The sequence below is a fragment of the Lonchura striata genome, chromosome 11 (assembly GCF_046129695.1).
Source record: "Lonchura striata isolate bLonStr1 chromosome 11, bLonStr1.mat, whole genome shotgun sequence".
NCBI lineage: Eukaryota > Metazoa > Chordata > Aves > Passeriformes > Estrildidae > Lonchura > Lonchura striata.
The window spans coordinates 14,558,439-14,578,156 of record NC_134613.1 but is presented as its reverse complement, the minus strand read 5'-3'; the positions used below and the strand labels follow the sequence as shown (position 1 = coordinate 14,578,156).

Genomic DNA, 19,718 nt, shown 5'->3' with positions numbered 1-19,718 from the left:
ACAAGTATGGCTTCACTTATATTTTGGGATAGTGGCCTTGTTTTCAGCACTCGTAGGTATGAAAAAGGAGCCAGAGATAATACTCCAGGTGGGGGTAGAAAAGGTCTCAGGCTTTGGGTTTGATCTTAATTTTTAAGATAAAAGTTGACAAGCCTGGAATAAGTTGTTTCTTCTTCCTCACAGGATTGACTAATAGTAGATTTAGCTATTACAACTTCTTCAGTCCCTTGTAATCATGGTTTTGTGATCCAGTTTTCTTTGATGCTGATTAGTTCCAGGCTGTATTTGTGCAGCTGGATTTTGCTGGATTCCTCCACTGAGACTAGGCCAGTTAGGAATCTGATATTTGCAAATACTGTGTTCAAAATCAGATGGCAGTAGTTATCAATGAAGGAGTTGATTTGGACTCTGAAATTATAGTCTTTCCAAAGCTTGCTCAAAAATGAAGGAGATAAACCATGTTCATTTGAGTATGAGGAAAAACTAAGGTAATGCACATCTTAAAATTTAGTAGAAGCTTAAAAAATTGTAAGGGTCCTTACAAGCTAAAACTGAGCAGTCAACAATGGTCAGTCTGTAGTAATTAAAATCCAGTTAGAGCATTTCTGATGCGTAAACCTGAAAATGTTACAGATCCAAAATTAAGATTCTGTGTAGAAAAATGTCTTAGAAACTGCAACTGAAATCTCATATTAACTTATGACATATGCTGTGTGTATTTCAATTAAGTGTGTGGTTGAGAATTTGATTTTTTAAAAAGTTTAGAAAATATTCCTTATCCATTCTTACTCATTTCACTGCAACATATTGTATGAATTGTGGTGCTGTGGGAGGTCGAAGGGTAATATAATACCTCATTAATCAGATACTGTGGTTAGAAGCTCATGCTTTAAAAAAGGTATAGAAATTTATTTTAATTGGAAAATAAAAGTTCAGCAGTGAATTTGCATGGCAGTTTAAAGACCTGCAGTTATAACTTAGGAATCATAGGAAAATGTGGAAAGACAATTTTTGTTTCAGGCCAAAGCTCAGAGGTGGCTTTTATTTACTAGTTCTGCATTTAGATGATGTTCCAGAAGATCTGCCCTTTTCAAGGTGTGTCAGCAACACTTGAGAATTTACTGACATCATTAAATAGTTCATCTTCCACATAATCTTGAGCTTTTTTGCTCATATGCACACAAAACTCTAATGCTATGTGCATATCTTATTCAGACTGCGTATTTAGTTACAATATTCTGTCAGAACACAACCAAATGCTGCCACTTAAGATTAAGAAAATACTGGTTACATAACAGAGCAAACATTGAAGATATATTTGGAAAGGACTTAAAGGCTTCAAAGGAAAATTCTATTTACAGTTCCATGGAGAAAAAAATGCCAGGTAAAGACATGCTCTGAAGGTAGAATGAGACAAGCAATACTAAAATCTTACTAAGAATGAAGCCTCTCTTTATGAGGTTGCAAAAAGTATGTCTTTGTTTTAGGTTAAATGCTTTTATACTGGAAAGGTCTTCTTTGGGGCAGGGAGTGTCTGTGTTGTGTTTCTACTGCATGCAGTTTGAATGATTTATCTGCCTTGTTTTATGCTCCCAATCTCCCTGAAAGTTACAATTGAATGTATCATATAGAAAAGACAGTGTTTTAAGATGAGTGAGGTATGGGATATATTTTTATTTCTATGTATTAAAGATAGTATTTGGGGACTTCAGTACTTTATAGAATTATTTGGAAATTAGTCTACTAAGAGAGGATTTTAAACAAATTTTTCAGTTGTAAAAAGCTGATACCGACTTATCAAAGAAACTAGCAAGTACAGCATCTGTGTTCAAGCAGTAAGTTATTTTGCTAGATATTGTTTAATCTGACCTTGGCATACTAGACCTTAAACCAAAGGTTTGTGTTAACTTAGTGTCTTTGTTTGATAACCAGTTCATAGACCAACAATAGTCAAGCTAGCAATACTCTGCAGTAATACTTCAAGGAGTACAATAGTGATGAGCCTTGGGAAGGGATCCCATTCCCACCTTAGCTTCTCATTCTTGACTGCACATGCCAACTCCTGCCCTTGCACAAGGTGTGTGTAGCCTTTCTGCTTCTTCAGTAGGGTGAATTGGCTCAGTAAGAGGTTGGAGAAGTACCAGACCAGCATGAGAAAGAGGGAGGGAAATTGGGACTAGCTCATTGAGTGGCAATCAGCTACTGATCAATTTGGTCAGGTGAAACTTCCCTCTGAGGTCACCATCTGGTTTTCTTGGTCGCACTTGATGCTGATCACATTGAGAGTGAAAGAAAAATGCTCTACCTTTATCTTGTCAAAAGCCACGTGGCCTTTCTCTACTAGGAAATAACTTATTTGCTGATATAATTTGAGTGTCTGTCTTCTAAAGAGTCCCCTTTAAGTCTCTCAATATCACTCACATATTAATGTCTTACCTCATGCTGGTGAGGGAGCTCAGTTCCTCCCCTGCTGCCCCTAAGGCTAAAATGGCTCACTGTGTACTGGATGCAAAGAGTTTTAGTTAGACAGTCTGCAGGAGACTTCAGGGACTTCCCTATCTCAGATAACATGATGTAACAGTCCCTTGTGACCAAATCTACTTAAGTATTTCATGGCTACCTGGAGAGCACTTTCAAATGAAAGTAAACTGTCAATGACACCAAGGAGTTGAAGACCTACAGAATGTCCAAGACATTTCAGTAGACTTTAATGGTAGCAGCATTCCTGTTCTCAGCTTATCTCTTAGCAAGACATTAGAAGTCATTTTTCAAAGGAGGTAGTGTGCATTTGCAGAGTACAGAGGAGTCAGCTATTTTTTGATAGTATACTTGCTGGCATTTCAGTGGTATAAATTTGCTGGATATGACGATTTTGAACATTCATGAGTCAGCTTTTTTTTTTTTTTCTGTTAGCACCTTATTGCTGGACATTCTTGATCAATTACCTGAAGTGATTTCAAATAATTCTGTTACTTGGGAGGATTAATTTATGCTATTAATTGTTCAGACACTCTGTTTGCTAGCTCATGTAAGGTGAGATAAATAAGGTAATAAACCTACACAGGTAACTATAACTACTGTACTAAAAGTAGTTGGAATATAATTTGGCTCTTCCTACCCTCTTTTCCTCCTCCAGAAAAATATTGATAAAGACTTTTAAGAAGCTGTAACATCCTAGAAGGGACATAAGTAACAATATTAACATGCCTGCTGTGGCGTCTGTACCTAAGGAGCTATACCTCTCTACTTCATTGAAAGATCTCAACAAGAAGACAGAAGTAAAACCTGAAAAGACCAGTACAAAAAGGTACATATAATTTACTTTGAATTAGTACTTAAAATACAAAATTTGTTGTGGATCTAAATTTCTTTCATTATTTCTGCTAGATACAAAATCTTCAATATAGCTCTCTACTGTCACATTGGTTATACTTACAGCCTTCAGAAGGTCACGTGGCATACTGTCAAAGCATGACTTGGACAGAGCACAATGCCCATGAAAATCTGCATACTTAGAGGAAAGGCTACATGAATGCAAATCTGTAAAAATTATAAAACTTTTAGCAAGTGTCTTTGCCTCTAGCATTTTTAGACAATCGATGATTTAACTTTGTCTTACTATGACTTAGTTTTACCTAGAAAAAATGTTATTCTTAGAAGGAAGAGTATCTTTTCCCATATCTCACTATGGTATTTAATTATGGAATACTTTAATTAAGTCTGGTAAACAAACTAGCAAAGATAAACATTATTTGGAGGAACATGATTGCAATTCATATTTAATGAAAGCTTTGTATTAAGGTGGTAAAATCAAATGCGTAATATATGGGTGAAGTCTGTAAACACTTAAGATGGTATCTTGTAATGAAAAGGTGTTTGGGGACAAGTCAACAAATCTGTGCTCTACTCTTTTTGGTTTCAGTTATGTGCAGAGTGCCCTTAAGATTTTCAAGGCAGCAGAGGAAAGCAGACTGGATGGAGATGAAGAAAAAGCTTACATCCTCTATATGAAATATGTGGCTGTTTATAACCTTATTAGAAAGAGACCTGATTTTAAGCAGCAGCAGGTATAAAAGCTTTCTGACTGATCTCTTCTGCATTGGTCAAAGAATGAGAAGTACAGAGAATTACACTAATGCACATTCAAAGGATCACACTGATATTAAGTAAACTCTCACTTATGGTGCTATTTTTTCTTTCTTGTTTTTTGACAAGTCTGGTGTTAATTTTTTTTCAGTTTTGTTTTTATATATGAACTATAGAAATTGTCAGATCTGCCAATATTTTTTCATGGAAAGGTATTCTCGTAATTTTTACCAGTCAGACTTTTTTGGTGAAGTTGCCTTGTCTAGCAAGTTATTAATTTATTAGTGCCATAAAACAAAACTCATAATTGAATGGAAAATATTTTGATTCAAACCAGTTGTGGTTTTTGGCATTAATATCATTATAATATCAACTCTCCATACATTAGTGACTCTTGACATGTATAGGAGTAGGCATTGTTAAACTGTATATTTATATGATACAATGCTTGTCATTTTAGGATTATTTTCATTCAATTCTGGGACCTACAAATTTAAAAAAAGCTCTTGATGAAGCTGAAATACTGTCAGACAGCCTTAAACTCAGGTATGTAACACAGTTGATGGCTAAGACATTGTTCCTTATACCTCAAGCCTTTAGCTGTGCCGAGTGCAGATTTTCATGCCATTTAGTAGAAAGCAATTGCACTTGAGTAAACCTGAAACTCTTGAGAGCATAAATTTATTTCCAGAAGTCTTTTACTAGAGACAATTTTCACTGCCATACACTCCAATAACTTGTTATTTTGTACACTGTCTGCTGACTCCTAGTAACTTTGGTTTGTTGACAGTGTCTCCTAGCTTTGTTAACTAATAAATAGAAACAACAAGGTCTGAAGAACATATACAGGGGAGATGATAAAGAGCAATTTCCTCCTAAACCTTTTAATCATCTTAGCACAAATATATTAATGAATATTCCTAATAATCAGATATGCTAAAAGTCCCCCTAGTCTGGATGTAGTTTACACTAAGAAGTGCCAAGTTTTGATTCTTTAGCCACACCTTTCCTCTGCCATTTGTGTATGGAATGCACAGTTCTGCCAGTTAGTGAATGAGCAGATGCTAATGGGCTTTTGGGTACCTGATTGACAGCTGTCAAGTTACATCTTTGTGCCATAAGCCATGAAACTGTGTTAGTAAGAAGCTGTAAGGTAGGGTCTGTCTTTAGGTGATTTAGCACAGGAGTTCTTATTTCCAGCCTTCTCTGCTTCATGCATCCTTAGCAATTTTTTCTCGCTCTTTTAACTCTCTCTGCAGCTGGGCACATTTCCCTTCACAAGTGTCATGTCCCACCCCCCTCCTCCCAGGTATTCTCGTGAAAGTGTATTTTATGCCCTCCAAAGTGCTAAATCTGTAAAGTTAATTTAGGTGAACTGTGAGTGTAGCTACATATATGTGAAGAGTGACTTCGCAAAGATTTCATGACACTGTGTATGAAACAATCTTTAGATTTTTTTTGTTTAGGTGAGTCTTAAATACAGCTACAAATTCACTCTAAGAGTAAACATCGATAGAATCAGAGAAAACCAAAATGTAGAGACATGTTTAAATAACTTATGTCTTTTTATGAAAGGAACAGTTTTGAAGTTGGCACAGTAACTTTTAACTACTCTGGTAAAATGTGTAAATATTTAAAGGCAACAAATGAAACATGACTCCTGTGTAACTACAGAAGTAGTTTCAAGGAAATTATTTGTATAATTTCTTCCCCAGGCAGTAGGCCAGCAAATAGTTTGTATGTTAATTGTTAACTAAAAGTAGAGCTGCTGAAACTTGTATAGGAGCAGGAATGCTTACATGAATGACCAACTATGTGCTTTAGAAGTATAAATAGTAAATAGGAAATTGATGGGTAAATATTTCATACTGACCAAATTAAAATCTGAAATATGCTTCAGTGTCATTAACTCCAAGTGGTAACAAAATGCTCAGTTCTAACTTACGATGCCTGTACCAAATCAAGAAACCTGTTTAAAAATAAAATTACAGACTTCTTGCCTCCTTCCTCTTAGTGGGCAATTAGTGCAGTAGACTTGGAGGTGGAATTTGATTGAATGATTTAGGTTATTAACACAGTACTTCTGAACTGAAATACAGCTGTATTGTCACTGTTATTTTAACCCTAATCATACAACATCTGGTCAAAATGAGCATTTAATAACACAGTTCTGAGTTCATGTTTTACTTCTTAGTTCAGTCATCCAAATTGTTAGGTCAAACATTCTTTTTTTTGTTTTATGATACTAGTAACCCTTAAACTTCTCAGTTGTATTAAATGTCAGTGAATACTATTGAACAATGATGTGACTGTACAAACCTCCAGTGGGTGATCTGAAGACTGTAGTTTGGAGATCACTGGCTTACAATACCATGATTGTCCTTCCAGTGGTGAAAGGCTGGGAGGGTAATTTTCAAATCTGAGGCTTTATGAAAAGGACAGCTGTATGCAAGACCTCATCTCCCAAAACTCCTGAGTGAACAGTTCTTGCATTGGCTTCCCTGTAGGCCCAGTGTTTGAAACAGGCACTAGGCACACAGGTGGGCACATCACAGAGTCAGCTTACATTCTGAAGGTGATTACTGTATAAGTAGTTCTGATCCAACATCCCAGGAAAATCAAATTTAGGTAACCGAGCTAACTTACTCTTCACTGGCTCTGTTGCAAATGAACTAAAATACCTGGGATGAATGTTACAATATATTGGAGTTTACTTGTAAATCACCAGTACCTACCCTTTTCTGTAGAAAGTGAGAAGCATTCAGATATACTGTAGCTAAGCATGACCTCAGGTGTAAAGGAAAAAATAGCTTTACAATCAGTGGCTATGTAACAGGACTCAAACCAAGATTTAACAGTAAGGAAACCAACCCAAAAGTGAGAAAAATAAGACCACATAGTTAGGAAGCAGAATGGAGGTTTTTTTTAATACAAAACCTGACAATACTTGTAACTTTTTAAAATTCTAAATACTTCCTTTAAAGTTTTTAACTGAAGACTTAGTGATTTTGGTATTAATAATCCAATGGTAGGCAAAACCACAATATTGAAAAAAAGGCACTTTTTTCCCCTAATAGATATGAGGAAGCTGAAGTTCGGAAAAAACTTGAAGAGAGGGACAAACAAGAACTGCAAAAAAAGCAAGATGCAAAAGATGATGGAAAGAGCTCAGCCAAAAACTCCTCAGAAAGTGCTGTGGATTCCAAAGGAAAAAGCCAAAGGGTAAGTGAAGATGTTTACAAACTCATAATTCAATCTGAATGTATCGTTTCAATCTAGAATTTGGTCTCTATTTCTACTAGTAGGTATTTCAAGTTCAGAATCAAGGTGGGGTTTTTTTTATTAATTTACACTCTCCATAACTTTTTTTGACATTTCTTTGGAATACATGAAGTCCTAGCAGCCTCCAGGCCTTGTATAACATAGACTGAGCTTTATGGTTAAGTCAAATTCTGTTTTATGCTAAAATTAGTGCGAGAATCACATCAAGAAACCCAATGGTGACAAACTGATATTAAGGATAACATGTCTCCATTTTAGGGGAAGGTTGACTTTCTAGCAGTAGTGTGGAAACACTAATTAACACTTCATTCGTGACAAATACTTCAAGAATTTCTTCTGGTAGATGATGGTGTCCTAGGCTGTATTACCTTTTTAACTGTTTTCTGTCTAGGCAGGGCAGCAGCCTCAGTATCTTTTCAGTACATTTGTCAGCACATCTTCAGAAACAGCTCCCCTGTGCTGTTTGTTCCTGTGGCCTGTCTGACAAGTTTCCTTCAGGCTCTGTGAGAATCATTCTCTGTTGGCCGCCTTAGTTCTGAGTGTTACATGCTAAACTTTTTTTTTTCCCTTTATACAGATTAATGGTGAGACAAAGCATTCACTGGAAAGAAAAGATCAGTCTGATAGCCTGAGTGGTAAGAGATGCAATGCTCACACAAATGTGAAAAAGGTTTCTGTATGACTGTGCACTAATCACTTCTCAGCTGCAGTCCTTCTCAGGAGTTATTTCACTGTTAAAATATTTTGATGAAATTCTAGTATCCTGCATTTCAGTTATAACAAATCAGTAATTAAGTAAGCTCTGTATTAAAGCCTTCATTACTTCTCATAGAGATCTGTAGTTAGTTTTTCAACTGTTCGGTAATTAAAGTTGAACTAGTCCTGAAGTGATCAGGTTAGAAAGAAAAACAGCTGTACTGCTGATAGGCAAGGATGAAGTTAAACTTATCACTGAACTATTCAGTGGTAAGTTCAGGTCAGGTACTGATCCCTACAGCAGTGGGAGCAAAAGGTCCACACTGTAATGTCTCACCTCCATGACTCTGTGGGACTTATTAGTTCTGTTTCATCTGTTTGTAGTCTTGATTGCACCACTCAGATACCATAGCCATTCCTAGCCATCTTCATTTATAATGTAGTTTCTTACATGTAATTGCTTCTCTCTTTCAAGGAGCAGTCACACCTGAGAAACTGTTTGCAATGATGTCAGACAAAAATATTGAATTGCTTATAATGGATGCTCGAAGATCAAAGGATTATCAGGAATCTTGTATTCCAAAATCCATCAGCGTCCCAGAAGAAGCTATCCATCCTGGGTAAGACATGATGTTCAATGAGAGTGAAATATTTAATTTTCTAAAAAAAATACATGCATTTTTTACAATACATTACAATACATGCTTGTATACCTAGTGTCAGAATCCCTGCTGTGTACCAGTGGGCGAGATGTATCTGCACAGCTCTATTCTTCCATGCACTGACTTCAACACAATGCATATTTATTTAATCCAAGCACATAAATATCTATGCATTATATATTGTTGGACAAAATGTTACTTGTGCATGACTCTTTAAATGCATGTTAATGCATTTCAGAGATACTGCTTATCTGATTGAAGCTAGACTCCCAGAGGAGTCTAGGGATCCATGGAAGAGGAGAGGACAGTTCCATTATGTTATACTGCTAGATTGGTTTAGTTCTGCTGAAGACTTAAAGTTGGGAACAACTCTACAGAGCCTGAAAGATGCACTTTTTAAGGTTGGCAAATTTAATCTTTTAATTCATCTTTATTGTAAATAAGGTCTTGAAGCATTTACATTATGTGCATATGGAGGCTTTGCTGACAGTTGAGTTTTCAAAGCTTGCTTGTTTTGATAGCAGAAGTATAGTTTGAAGTTTCACACTATACTCTAGCAGAGGACGGTATCATTTATTAAACAGGTAAACAGGAGAATGTTTCAACTCACTTCCTCACCAAGGAGCTCATCAACTTAGAGTTCTCTGCTGACAGTTATTTGGAAAAGTACTTTTAGTCTTGTTTCCCAGGAACAGTCACCCTCTCTCCTGTATTAGCAACAGTAATTCCTTATCCCTGGAAACTGGTTGGCCACCTACTTTGCAGTCCTATCAGCTTGGTAGTTCCTACAGTGGAGGGGCTGCAGTGAAGGAAGCTCCAGAAATATTTTCAACACCGTTAACTTTTCTGCATTTTTGAATAAAACTTTTAGGCAAACATTAATTTAAATTTGAGTTTCATCAGTGCAGGAAGCTTATAGACTCCACAGTGAGCAGATGCCCAACATTTTCAAGTCAAACTCTCTGTGGCTGTGTTGTCCCTTCTCTGTACAGTGGTGGCTCTTGTGAAAGATTGCAAATCTTTCTGTTACCTTGACATTCAGGACTGGGGTTCAGAGATAGTTCAGCAGTTCTCCCTCTTGATTGTTTTACAGACTGTTCTCTAAACTGTGTCTTGTTCATCTAATAATACCGAGGAGGGTAGTCTGAACCCTGAACTCTCAAGGGGTTTCAGAAAGTCAATGTTATGCTTTCTAAATCACTAATCCCTCAGCAAACATACCAGATAAGAAACTGAAGCAAATACTGTAATAAAAATACTTTTCTGTGTGGAGGATTGTTATGTGAAGTAGCAGTAAGTGGTTCTTTCTGTACTGGAAATATTCACACCCTGTTGTAGGCAGAGCCAGGAACTTAACTGTGCTGTGCATTCTCTAAACAGAAAGGATCCCTATTTTTGAAACCTCTAATTCTTGTTTAAAAATTTAAAAATCAATCTCTCAATTTAATGACTAGGCATAGGAATTTCAACAACATTATTAAGTGTGGAGTTGTGTTATTATAAGTTTTATTATATAATGGCTTGCTCCTCTGTACCCCCATGTTCTATTTGGTTTATCCCTGGTTTTCCCACCCTACCCCACGTGTCAATCCTCCCCTGAGGTGTCTAGCCAAGCGCGGCAATTAAGCTGTAAAAGTTCATTTCTATTTTTAAATCAATTAACATTAAACTATTTTTCCATACAGTGGGAAAGCAAAACCATCCTGCAGAATGAACCTTTAATTCTAGAGGGAGGTTATGAAAACTGGCTCCTTTGTTTTCCCCAGTATACAACAAATGCTAGAGTAACTCCACCCCAGCATGGCAGGACTGAAGCAGTGACTGTTTCTTGTAAGTATAAAGGATAACACCCCACCAAGCAGTTGTAGTTACTGGATGAGTCTTTCATTCATTCAGATGTATTTAGGAAAGTCTTGTTCTAGCTAAAAACTAAATTTTGAGTTGGAATGAGGGGTTTATTTTACTTTTGTGGTTTTGTTTTGAGAATTATCTTATGGTTCCCTCCTGTCCCCTCTCCTGCAGTGGATTTTACATATCCATCTCTGGAAGAGCCTGCTCCTATGCCACCTGTTGTTGCTGAAAATGAAGAAATGGGAGATAATTTGGAAGAGAGACTAAAATCACTTAACAGGCCAAACGTACAGGATGCTGCTGTTCCAAAAGCTGACAGTTCCTTTGTAGTTAATCCCATGTCAATTACAAGAAGTATCCCTGAGGTAAGCTTTTTGACCTGTTCCTTTTTTTCAGGTAGTATATGATTAATGTGTTAGAGACCCACCACACCCAGAACTCTAAATGCACAAGTAAACATACTCAATACTTTTGTTTAAGCCTTACAATGAGTATATTGCTACAGAGACTCTCGGTGATCTGTGAAGCTGTGGTAACTGATCTACAGAATTCTATGAAACTAAATACACTTAACAGAATAGCCGAACTGTTCATAAATGTTTTTATGTGAGCATGGGAGAAATTAAAGGTCAGCAATTGATCGCTAATTCAGAAAGTTCATAAGTAGTCTTTCTACTTAAAGCACATATGATGAAATACAGAGAGGACAGTTAAACCGTGGCTTACCTTGGCTATTCCACTGGTCTGATTTCCAGCCACTGTATCTTCATTCAAATAATAAAACATTTAGGTGTTTTGTCTCTCTGGGCCCAGTAGTGAAAGTATATGAATTTGTTTCTTCCTTTCTTCTGAATAAGACTTTACAAAGCAGAGTTCTTACAGTAAATTAATTCTTTCTTTAGGAGACAAGGCTAAAAGCTCTTCATTTACAACCTTCTATATGCAGTCTTGAATATAGATTTCATTCAAGAGACCCTATACTGTAAAATTTAGAGACCTTATTTCTGTTTGTCCCTGAACCAGATGAGCTTTTATTTATTCAGAACAGTCACTCCAGCATCAAAAACAACCTTCTGGCAAACAGCTAACTCCTAAGCCATTCCTAAATACCCCTTCCCATCAAGCAGATCTGCCTTAAACATGTGCTTTGTCACATGATTGAGAGAGCCAAGCCCAAATTAGGCTGCCTGATTGCCCTAAAATGTTCACCTTTGAAAGCTCAGAAATAGAGCACTGTGGTAATTAGTGCATAATGCTGTCCTTATGATTCTTTAGCACTTATTAGTTCACACCTGGAATGAATACCTAATTTTACTAACAAGCAATTTGAATGAGAAGATTTAATGAAATTGAAAGATCTCTCTCCGGCAGAAGTCATCTTGATGTCATCTTTATTCTCTTACAAATCTCACTTAGGAAGAGCTTAGTAAAGAGAGTAGTAATAGCTGTAGTGAATTGTCCTACACTCTGTGTTCTCTGCCTGTGTTACAGGTTGATCGTTCTAAAAAGCCTTCACTAAAAATCCTTGGTGATAACAGAGCAAAACCTCCAAGCACAATCAGTGACAGCCACTCTGGTGAGAGTGGAAGAATAGTTCCAGACCGCTCCACAAAGCCCATGCATGATGGAAGGAGCACTCTGACAGAAGAAGAAAAAAGTCGGGTCCATGCGGAAACCGCTGCTTTGTTAGAGAAAAACAGACGGGAAAAGGAACTGCGGGAGAGGCAACAACAGGAACAGAAAGAGAGGCTCAAGAGAGAAAAAGAAGAACAAGAACGAAAAGAAAAGGAACAGGAACAAAAGGCAAAAGATGAACAGAAGGAAAAGGAACGCAAAGAAAAGCTACACCAATCAAAAGAGGACAGAGAGCAGAAGGAGAGGGATGAACAAATAAAAAGAGAGCAGGAGGAAAAGGAACAAGAAAGAGGACACAGAGAAACAGTAGAAGCAAAAAAGCAAAATAAAAATGAACCAGAAAACATTGGTGCAAAAAGAATTGAGGTTGACAAAATACCCATGGAAGAAAGAGAAAAGGGATCTCGAACACCAGAAACACAGAAACGAGCACTGGGTGATGCATCTCAGACCTTTGTGACTGTTCCAGGCAAGGTTAGTGAAAAAGAAAAATCACCATCAAATGTGATATGCACTTAAATAATTCTGAATAGTCTAGTTTTAATCTAGCAATTTGAAATACATAATTGGATGTTTATTTAGACCACATTTTACATAAAAGTAGAGGAGAGAGTTAAAACCAAGACACAAATAGATTTTTTTTCCCAAGACAAGCTTACTTCTTTCTTGTAGGTGGGCAGCATGAAATCCCCACGGGATAATAAAATTTCCCACTCACATGGAGCTAGAAGGGATGATGGTTCTTAGACTGCAACCCTCTGTTTCAGAAATAGAAGCCTGGTGGTATTTTATCTCTTGTACCAGCTTGGTACTGTACTATGTACTTACAACACGATGGTGTCATAAGGAACCCTTTAGTGCCCCCAGGTGTAGAAACACTGACAACAGGATTTTGTTACCTGCCACAGGAAGCAAAGCAACATCCTCATCTAGGATTTTTGCTGAAAATAGTCCGGTTCTGAACTTTGGCGGGGAGGGAAGAGTGTCACAGTTCTTTCTTTCCTCATTCTTGAAAAAAATTGCAAAATTTCTCAATGTACGAATCATCTGATCATAAAATAGGAGCCACTTGCAAAGCTAACAATCGAACAGATGTCTTTAAAACCATTTCTCAAGAACTTGAATTAGGATATTTTTCTCTGCTTCTGTAATTGCAGTTTGATTTGATCATATTCTGATGTTTGTTTAATCCAAATGCACAAGAAAGCAAAAATAAATCTTCCTGTGCAAATTTAGCACAGTCATTCATGAGCTTTTGACTGACAGAGCAACTTCACATACTCCCAAAATGATGGCCTGTGATCAATCAAATTCATGTTGGCTTCACAGTTTGCCTTTTCCATGGAGAGGTTTGATAAGTGATGAGTGAAAGGGAAAAAAACCTGAAGTTTAACAATAAATTATAAACCCCACAAATTTTAGGGTAGAAAGTAGTGTAGGTGGAACTTCTGTACTTTATTTCTGAACAGAACAAACAGTATTATAGAACTAGCAGTAATACAACATTCAGTTTCAAAACCTATTCCAGTAAATTGCCTATAGTATGTAGAAATAATAAAAATTACCTGCTTTAACCACTTTGTTGTGGTACATGCATTTAACAATCAAAAAAGAAGGTATAACTCTGCTTTATCAGCATTCTTTACATGCCAGATTAAAATTAAAGCCTTGTTTCAAAATCTTTTGCAGCAGATGGGGGTTAAAGGACAACCAGACAGTGAAGCTCAAAAGCCAGGACCCCTTAGAGAGGATTCTGAACAAGATACTGAAAGACTTAAAGTAAATACAAATGTATTGTATGTAGCCAAAATAATCAAGCACAGATGCTTTATGATTATTATATTATGTTAAACTCAATTTCATTTCAATTTTTAAAGTCATCATCTTAAGAAAAGACTATGCCATGTTCACAGTGTTTGTTTCCTTTTTTTCATTTGTCATATTCATATGAAAAATACTTGAAACTTCCATTAGAAGTCTTGATGCATTTCTGGTGGCATGGACAAGCATTCTCCATGCATTTGTCATCTCATGCATACACCTTCAAGTGCTACTTACAAGAGGGAAAAAAGCTCAACCCTATGTGTTTAACAGAAGCACATACTCCTACCATTTCCTGATTCCTCAGGGAAAAAATTGAGTTTCATGACTTTCATGAGACTAAGTGGTTGGTTTTTTTTTTTTTTTGTTGTTGTTTTGGGGTTTTTTTTGTTGTTTTTTTTTTTGTTCTGGAATGTGTCAACAAATGTTTTGTTTAGATTCCAATATTTTTGTTTAGATTGAGCAATAGAAAGTACCAAATTACCATTACAATACATTTTATTTCTATCTGTAATCAAGGATTTATTGTACTGTTTGCACTGAATCATGTAACTCCATAGAGAAGTCACAGGCAGCTTGTTGCTCTGCACAGATAACTCTACATACCTTACTTTTCTTTTTGTTTATTAGTCCCAGCGGGAGCCATTAATAAGAGCACGAAGTGAGGAAATGGGAAGGATAGTCCCAGGGCTGCCTGCAGGTTGGGTAAAGGTAACTCTTCTCCTGAAATTAAAATCAAACTGTTTGTGTAGTTTTGTCCTGTATTTCAGTGTCTTACTTCTAAGTTAGATCTTGTTTCTTCTTTTTTTTTTTTTTACTCCTCTTTAACTTACATGCAGTTACTTTCTGAATTTTAATATTATTTGTAAAGGAACTAGGACATTTCATCTGCTAGTCCTGATTTTTGCTGTTTAATAGGCATTTTGGTGAAAGTTCTCCCTTCTACTAAATTTAATCCATTGAATGTTGAGGCTAGTCACAACTTAATATCCCAGTGTCTGGAAAACTCATGCTGTTCTTACAGTAATAGGTAAGTTAATGATGGATTTTCACTTGGGTTTGAAACTATTTATTTTTTTCCCCCCAAGTTCCTGGATGACATCACTGGAACCTATCGTTACTACCACTCACCAACAAACACTGTTCAGATGTACCCACCAGAAATGGCTCCTCCAGCCACTCCTCCATCAACCCCTCCCAGTCGGAAAGCCAAGCCAAAGGTGACTGCTGAGCGGGAGAGAGAGCACTCCAAGCTGAAGCGCTCCTACTCGTCCCCAGATATAACCCAAGCCATTCAGGAGGAAGACAAGAAAAGAGTTCCTGTAACTCCTGCAGTCAATCGTGACAATAAGTATGTTTGTTTGATAAGTTAGATCACAACCCAGGCAGTATGGCAGCACAAAGGACTTTCTTTGTGTTTAACTGACTGAAATTCATTGCTATTTTCTAAGTGGGTTTGAAAGGATGCAAGAGTAATAGACTGAAATTTCATTGCTAGAAGTTCAACGTATAGAGCAGTTCTCTTTGAGAAATCAATATAATAGTTATGTATTAGGAGGAATTTCAGAGTTCACAGTCTATTAATTCGATGACAGTTTTGCTCTTTAAGTTCTTTTATTTGTATTAACATAGTAAAAGACTATCTTCTGACAGTTTGTGAAATGCAAGTGTTCAGATTTTAAACTGTATTAAACAGCCAATTCTTCATCTGTGAATTAAAGAAATAAAGGAAAGAAAATATAAATCTCCCAAGTGATGGTGCCTAAAAGTCAGCCTCATTATATGAGGCCAGTGTATATGGATTTCTCACTGTTGCATTGGCTGGTTTTGAATATCCTAAATTACGGTATTTGGTGCCAGAATGGTCCAAGCCCTGTGGGTGGTGGGGTGAGGTGTGGTGTCTTTTGGTTTATGTGAACAACTTTGTGAAATCTGAGACTCCTAAACAAATAATTTCTTGCTTATAGACCTACCTGTTACACTAAAGCAGAAATTTCCAGGCTCTCTGCATCGCAGATTCGAAATCTTAATCCTGTGTTTGGGGGATCGGGACCAGCTCTGACAGGACTTCGGAATCTAGGGAACACTTGCTACATGAATTCCATATTACAGTGTCTGTGCAATGCACCTCACCTGGCTGAGTATTTCAACAGAAACTTGTATCAAGCTGATATTAACAGGTGACAATCTCTCATCTGCCTTTATACTTGCCAATTCAAGAAGATCACTTAGTGGGGCTGTTTGTTTTTTTAAGTAGGAGGCAAACGGTAACTTTTAGGCACCTTGACATTTTCAAAATTCATGTGTGTCACTAAATAGGTTTTACTGGACAGTGATAATTAAATTATGGTCATCATGTTCATAAAATACATGTGTACTAGAGTCTCTTAAAACTAAACTGAATATTTAAATAGTTCACAAAACATGCTGAAAACAGCTGTACCTTCTGTCCAGAATATGGAACCAAATTACAGGGCTGAAATATATAAAATTTAACTCAGTCTAACAGCCAGTTTTCCTTTGTCTAAAATTATTTTAAAATTGGGATCATGTCTTGAATTAAAAACATTAATACTAAAACCCAGTTATTTGAATGGCTCAGATTGGTTTTTTCTCTTATTTTATAGGTCAAATTTCTTGGGGCATAAAGGTGAAGTGGCTGAAGAGTTTGGTGTAATAATGAAAGCTTTATGGGCAGGACAGTATAAATATATCAGTCCAAAAGACTTCAAAATTACAATTGGGAAGATTAATGACCAATTTTCAGGATACAGCCAACAGGACTCCCAAGAATTGCTTCTCTTTCTAATGGATGGCTTGCATGAAGACCTAAATAAAGTAAGCAATACACTTAAAACAAATTATATATCTGTTGGATGATCAAGAGAAATAAGTTTTTAAAATACTTTCTTATTCCATAAGATAATTATATTACTGCAACCTTGTATAGAACGAAATATGATTATTCAGAATTAAAGTAGGAATTCTGAAGTAGTAGGTATAAGGTAGTGGAGGGAGTCACAGAAGAAGCCTCACTAGACAAGAACTGGATGGCTACAGTGACATGTTTAAATATTCTTGTGAATATTCAATCATATGTTTGTATTACAGATGAGACTTCTTACTTATGTATATGTTAATATATTGCTGTGGTATTTAAACTTCTGCTATCCAGGCTGACAACAGGAAAAGATACAAGGAAGAAAATAACGATCACCTTGATGACTCGAGTGCAGCAGAAATAGCCTGGCACAAACACAAACAGCTCAATGAGTCCATCATCGTGGCACTCTTCCAAGGCCAGTTCAAATCCACCGTGCAGTGTCTGACGTGTCACAAGAGGTCCCGAACCTTCGAGGCTTTCATGTATCTGTCATTGCCACTTGCATCCTCCAGCAAATGCACTCTGCAGGTATGGGGACCTGGAGAGAAACAGCTCCAGGAGTGCACATTCCTCTGGCACTTCATTATGATGCTGCTTCTGCTCACCCTCTGCTTGAAGGGGTTGGTCAGAATTCTGCTTAATTGCATTGACCTGAAACATGAACAGATCTGAATCTGCATTTTTTAAAGTTCTTCTAAAGTTTAAAGAAATAGGTTATCCCTTAAATACTGAAGATGCAATAGCAGCATGTATATTACTTGCTTTGGTAGGTCACAATGTAAGTATTCTGTGTTTTTAAACAAAACATTGTATATTTTGAAGGACGCTAGTTAATATCTGCAGTAAATCTTGCTTCCACATATAGATTTAAGTCACTTTTCCTCACTGAGATGTAGGATGCAGGTAACTGATGCAAGTTAACAACCAAATGGGAAATAAACATTTTTGTTATGTTTCCATAAATGCCTACCATTTGCAATCTCTCTATTTTGTTTTAGGAATGCCTTAGATTGTTCTCCAAAGAAGAAAAGCTCACTGATAACAATAGATTTTACTGTAGCCATTGCAAAACTCGAAGGGATTCTTTGAAAAAAATAGAAATTTGGAAATTACCACCTGTTCTTCTTGTGCACTTGAAACGGTAAGGAAATGGTGATTGGTGAATATTAATTAGGATGAAATGATCAGGCTTTGATGGAACTGGATTGTTCCACTGCAGTAGATGAGCATTTTTACTTAGAGAAGGTCACAGATACATTACTAATTGTAATGTTGCAAGAATTTGATTTTTATCTGATGGTCCTTTTATAAGGCTGTAATTCCCAAGTCACTCTCACAAGTGACCTATTGTTATTTTTGCTAAGAAATACACAAGCAAACATTAACAGGACTGGGAGCTTCAGTTGAGATCACATCGTGGTTAAATCAGGGAAAACAAACATGCTTAATACAATGGAATAGCTTGTGAACAACCTGCAGCTTTTCATTATGCTTTTTAATTCTTTAGATTTTCCTATGATGGAAGATGGAAACAAAAGCTTCAAACTTCAGTAGATTTTCCACTGGAAACTCTTGACCTCTCTCAGTATGTTATTGGTCCAAAGACTTCCTTGAAGAGATACAATCTGTTCTCAGTATCGGTGAGTAACAGTGTCACATTTCAAAATCCAGCTGCACTTTATGCAGGACTCAGGGTGGCCTGTGTGATTCAGCCAGGCTGCATTGTAGTTGCAGACTAAGTTGCATTCTCAAAAGAACAATTGGGATTTAGTAAAAATTTCAAGTTCTAGATTATTTCCATAACCAGGGAAGAAATGGCAGCTTTGAAGGCCACTAATCCTTGCCTTACGTTCACAGAATCATTACGGTGGGCTGGACGGGGGGCACTACACAGCCTACTGCAAAAATGCTTCAAAACAGCGCTGGTTTAAGTTTGATGACCATGAAGTGTCTGAGATCTCGGCGTCCTCGGTGAAGTCCTCAGCTGCTTACATTCTCTTTTATACTTCCTATGAACAGCGAGCAGTAGATATGGCCACGTAAAGGAATGTGGCTTAAGGAAACTGGTTTTCTTTCTTCAAGAGCAGAGTAGGCCTGGGAATGCATATAAATATGCAAAAGTACAGCAGACATAGTCACTGGAGGAGTGGGAGGAGCAGGGCTGCCAGCAGGGCTCACTGGGGCCATAGCAGTGCTTAACAGTCAGACTGATGGTAACGCTTGTGGTCATACTGCCATCCGTGAAACCATTTATGAGCATTACTTGCATTACTGTTTATTTTAAAAAGAACTATATTTTTAGTCTGCTCCAAAATTAAATTCTAGCTTAGTCATCTGAAATCTATTAACAAGTAGTTTAAAATGTCTTAAACTCCCAAGGCATATCTTGGTTTCATTTTTTCTTTCACTGTTAATGGCCTTTTCACATTTCTAACCTTAAGCTTAACTCTACTGTGAATACTCTAGAACGATGTAAACAGTTAGGAATGTAAGTGTATATATTGATTGCATACTTGCACATCAGAATTATGTATATAATAAAATGTTGTCTTTTTTGTGAGAATCTCTAAAACTCAGAGGATTGCATTTATTTGCCAGCTCTAAGTAATTGCAACACTACTTAATAAACAAAGCAGAGCTGTATTATTTTTTCTGTTAGCTTTTGTCAATATTTGTGCACTTCAGAGTTATTCTAAACAAACAAGATTTTCCTTTTTAATTTTTTAATATAAATTTTCATGTACACATGCATTAAAAACCTTAATGAAGAAATTATTTAAAAATATATCCTGTTAAATGTA

At 36.7% G+C, this 19,718-nt stretch overlaps 1 protein-coding gene across 4 annotated transcripts in view; it reads left to right on the top strand.

The window, feature by feature from the left end:
* USP8 (ubiquitin specific peptidase 8) overlaps positions 1 to 19,718 on the top strand; it is a 25,110-nt gene extending 5,392 nt beyond the window's left edge. For 2 of the 4 annotated variants that reach the window (XM_021537532.3, XM_021537531.3), the window contains exons 2-20: positions 3,137 to 3,307; positions 3,923 to 4,067; positions 4,547 to 4,632; positions 7,164 to 7,308; positions 7,946 to 8,003; positions 8,540 to 8,684; positions 8,965 to 9,127; positions 10,412 to 10,556; positions 10,749 to 10,942; positions 12,069 to 12,686; positions 13,902 to 13,991; positions 14,664 to 14,744; positions 15,122 to 15,384; positions 16,001 to 16,213; positions 16,661 to 16,871; positions 17,209 to 17,445; positions 17,916 to 18,058; positions 18,425 to 18,557; positions 18,775 to 19,718. In XM_021537532.3, the coding sequence (XP_021393207.2) occupies positions 3,204 to 3,307; positions 3,923 to 4,067; positions 4,547 to 4,632; positions 7,164 to 7,308; positions 7,946 to 8,003; positions 8,540 to 8,684; positions 8,965 to 9,127; positions 10,412 to 10,556; positions 10,749 to 10,942; positions 12,069 to 12,686; positions 13,902 to 13,991; positions 14,664 to 14,744; positions 15,122 to 15,384; positions 16,001 to 16,213; positions 16,661 to 16,871; positions 17,209 to 17,445; positions 17,916 to 18,058; positions 18,425 to 18,557; positions 18,775 to 18,960 (3,360 nt within the window). In that variant the 5' untranslated portion in view covers positions 3,137 to 3,203 and the 3' untranslated portion in view covers positions 18,961 to 19,718. The remainder of the gene's footprint in view (positions 1 to 3,136; positions 3,308 to 3,922; positions 4,068 to 4,546; positions 4,633 to 7,163; positions 7,309 to 7,945; positions 8,004 to 8,539; positions 8,685 to 8,964; positions 9,128 to 10,411; positions 10,557 to 10,748; positions 10,943 to 12,068; positions 12,687 to 13,901; positions 13,992 to 14,663; positions 14,745 to 15,121; positions 15,385 to 16,000; positions 16,214 to 16,660; positions 16,872 to 17,208; positions 17,446 to 17,915; positions 18,059 to 18,424; positions 18,558 to 18,774) is intronic. The other 2 variants (XM_021537534.3, XM_021537535.3) reach the window with 2 other exon arrangements.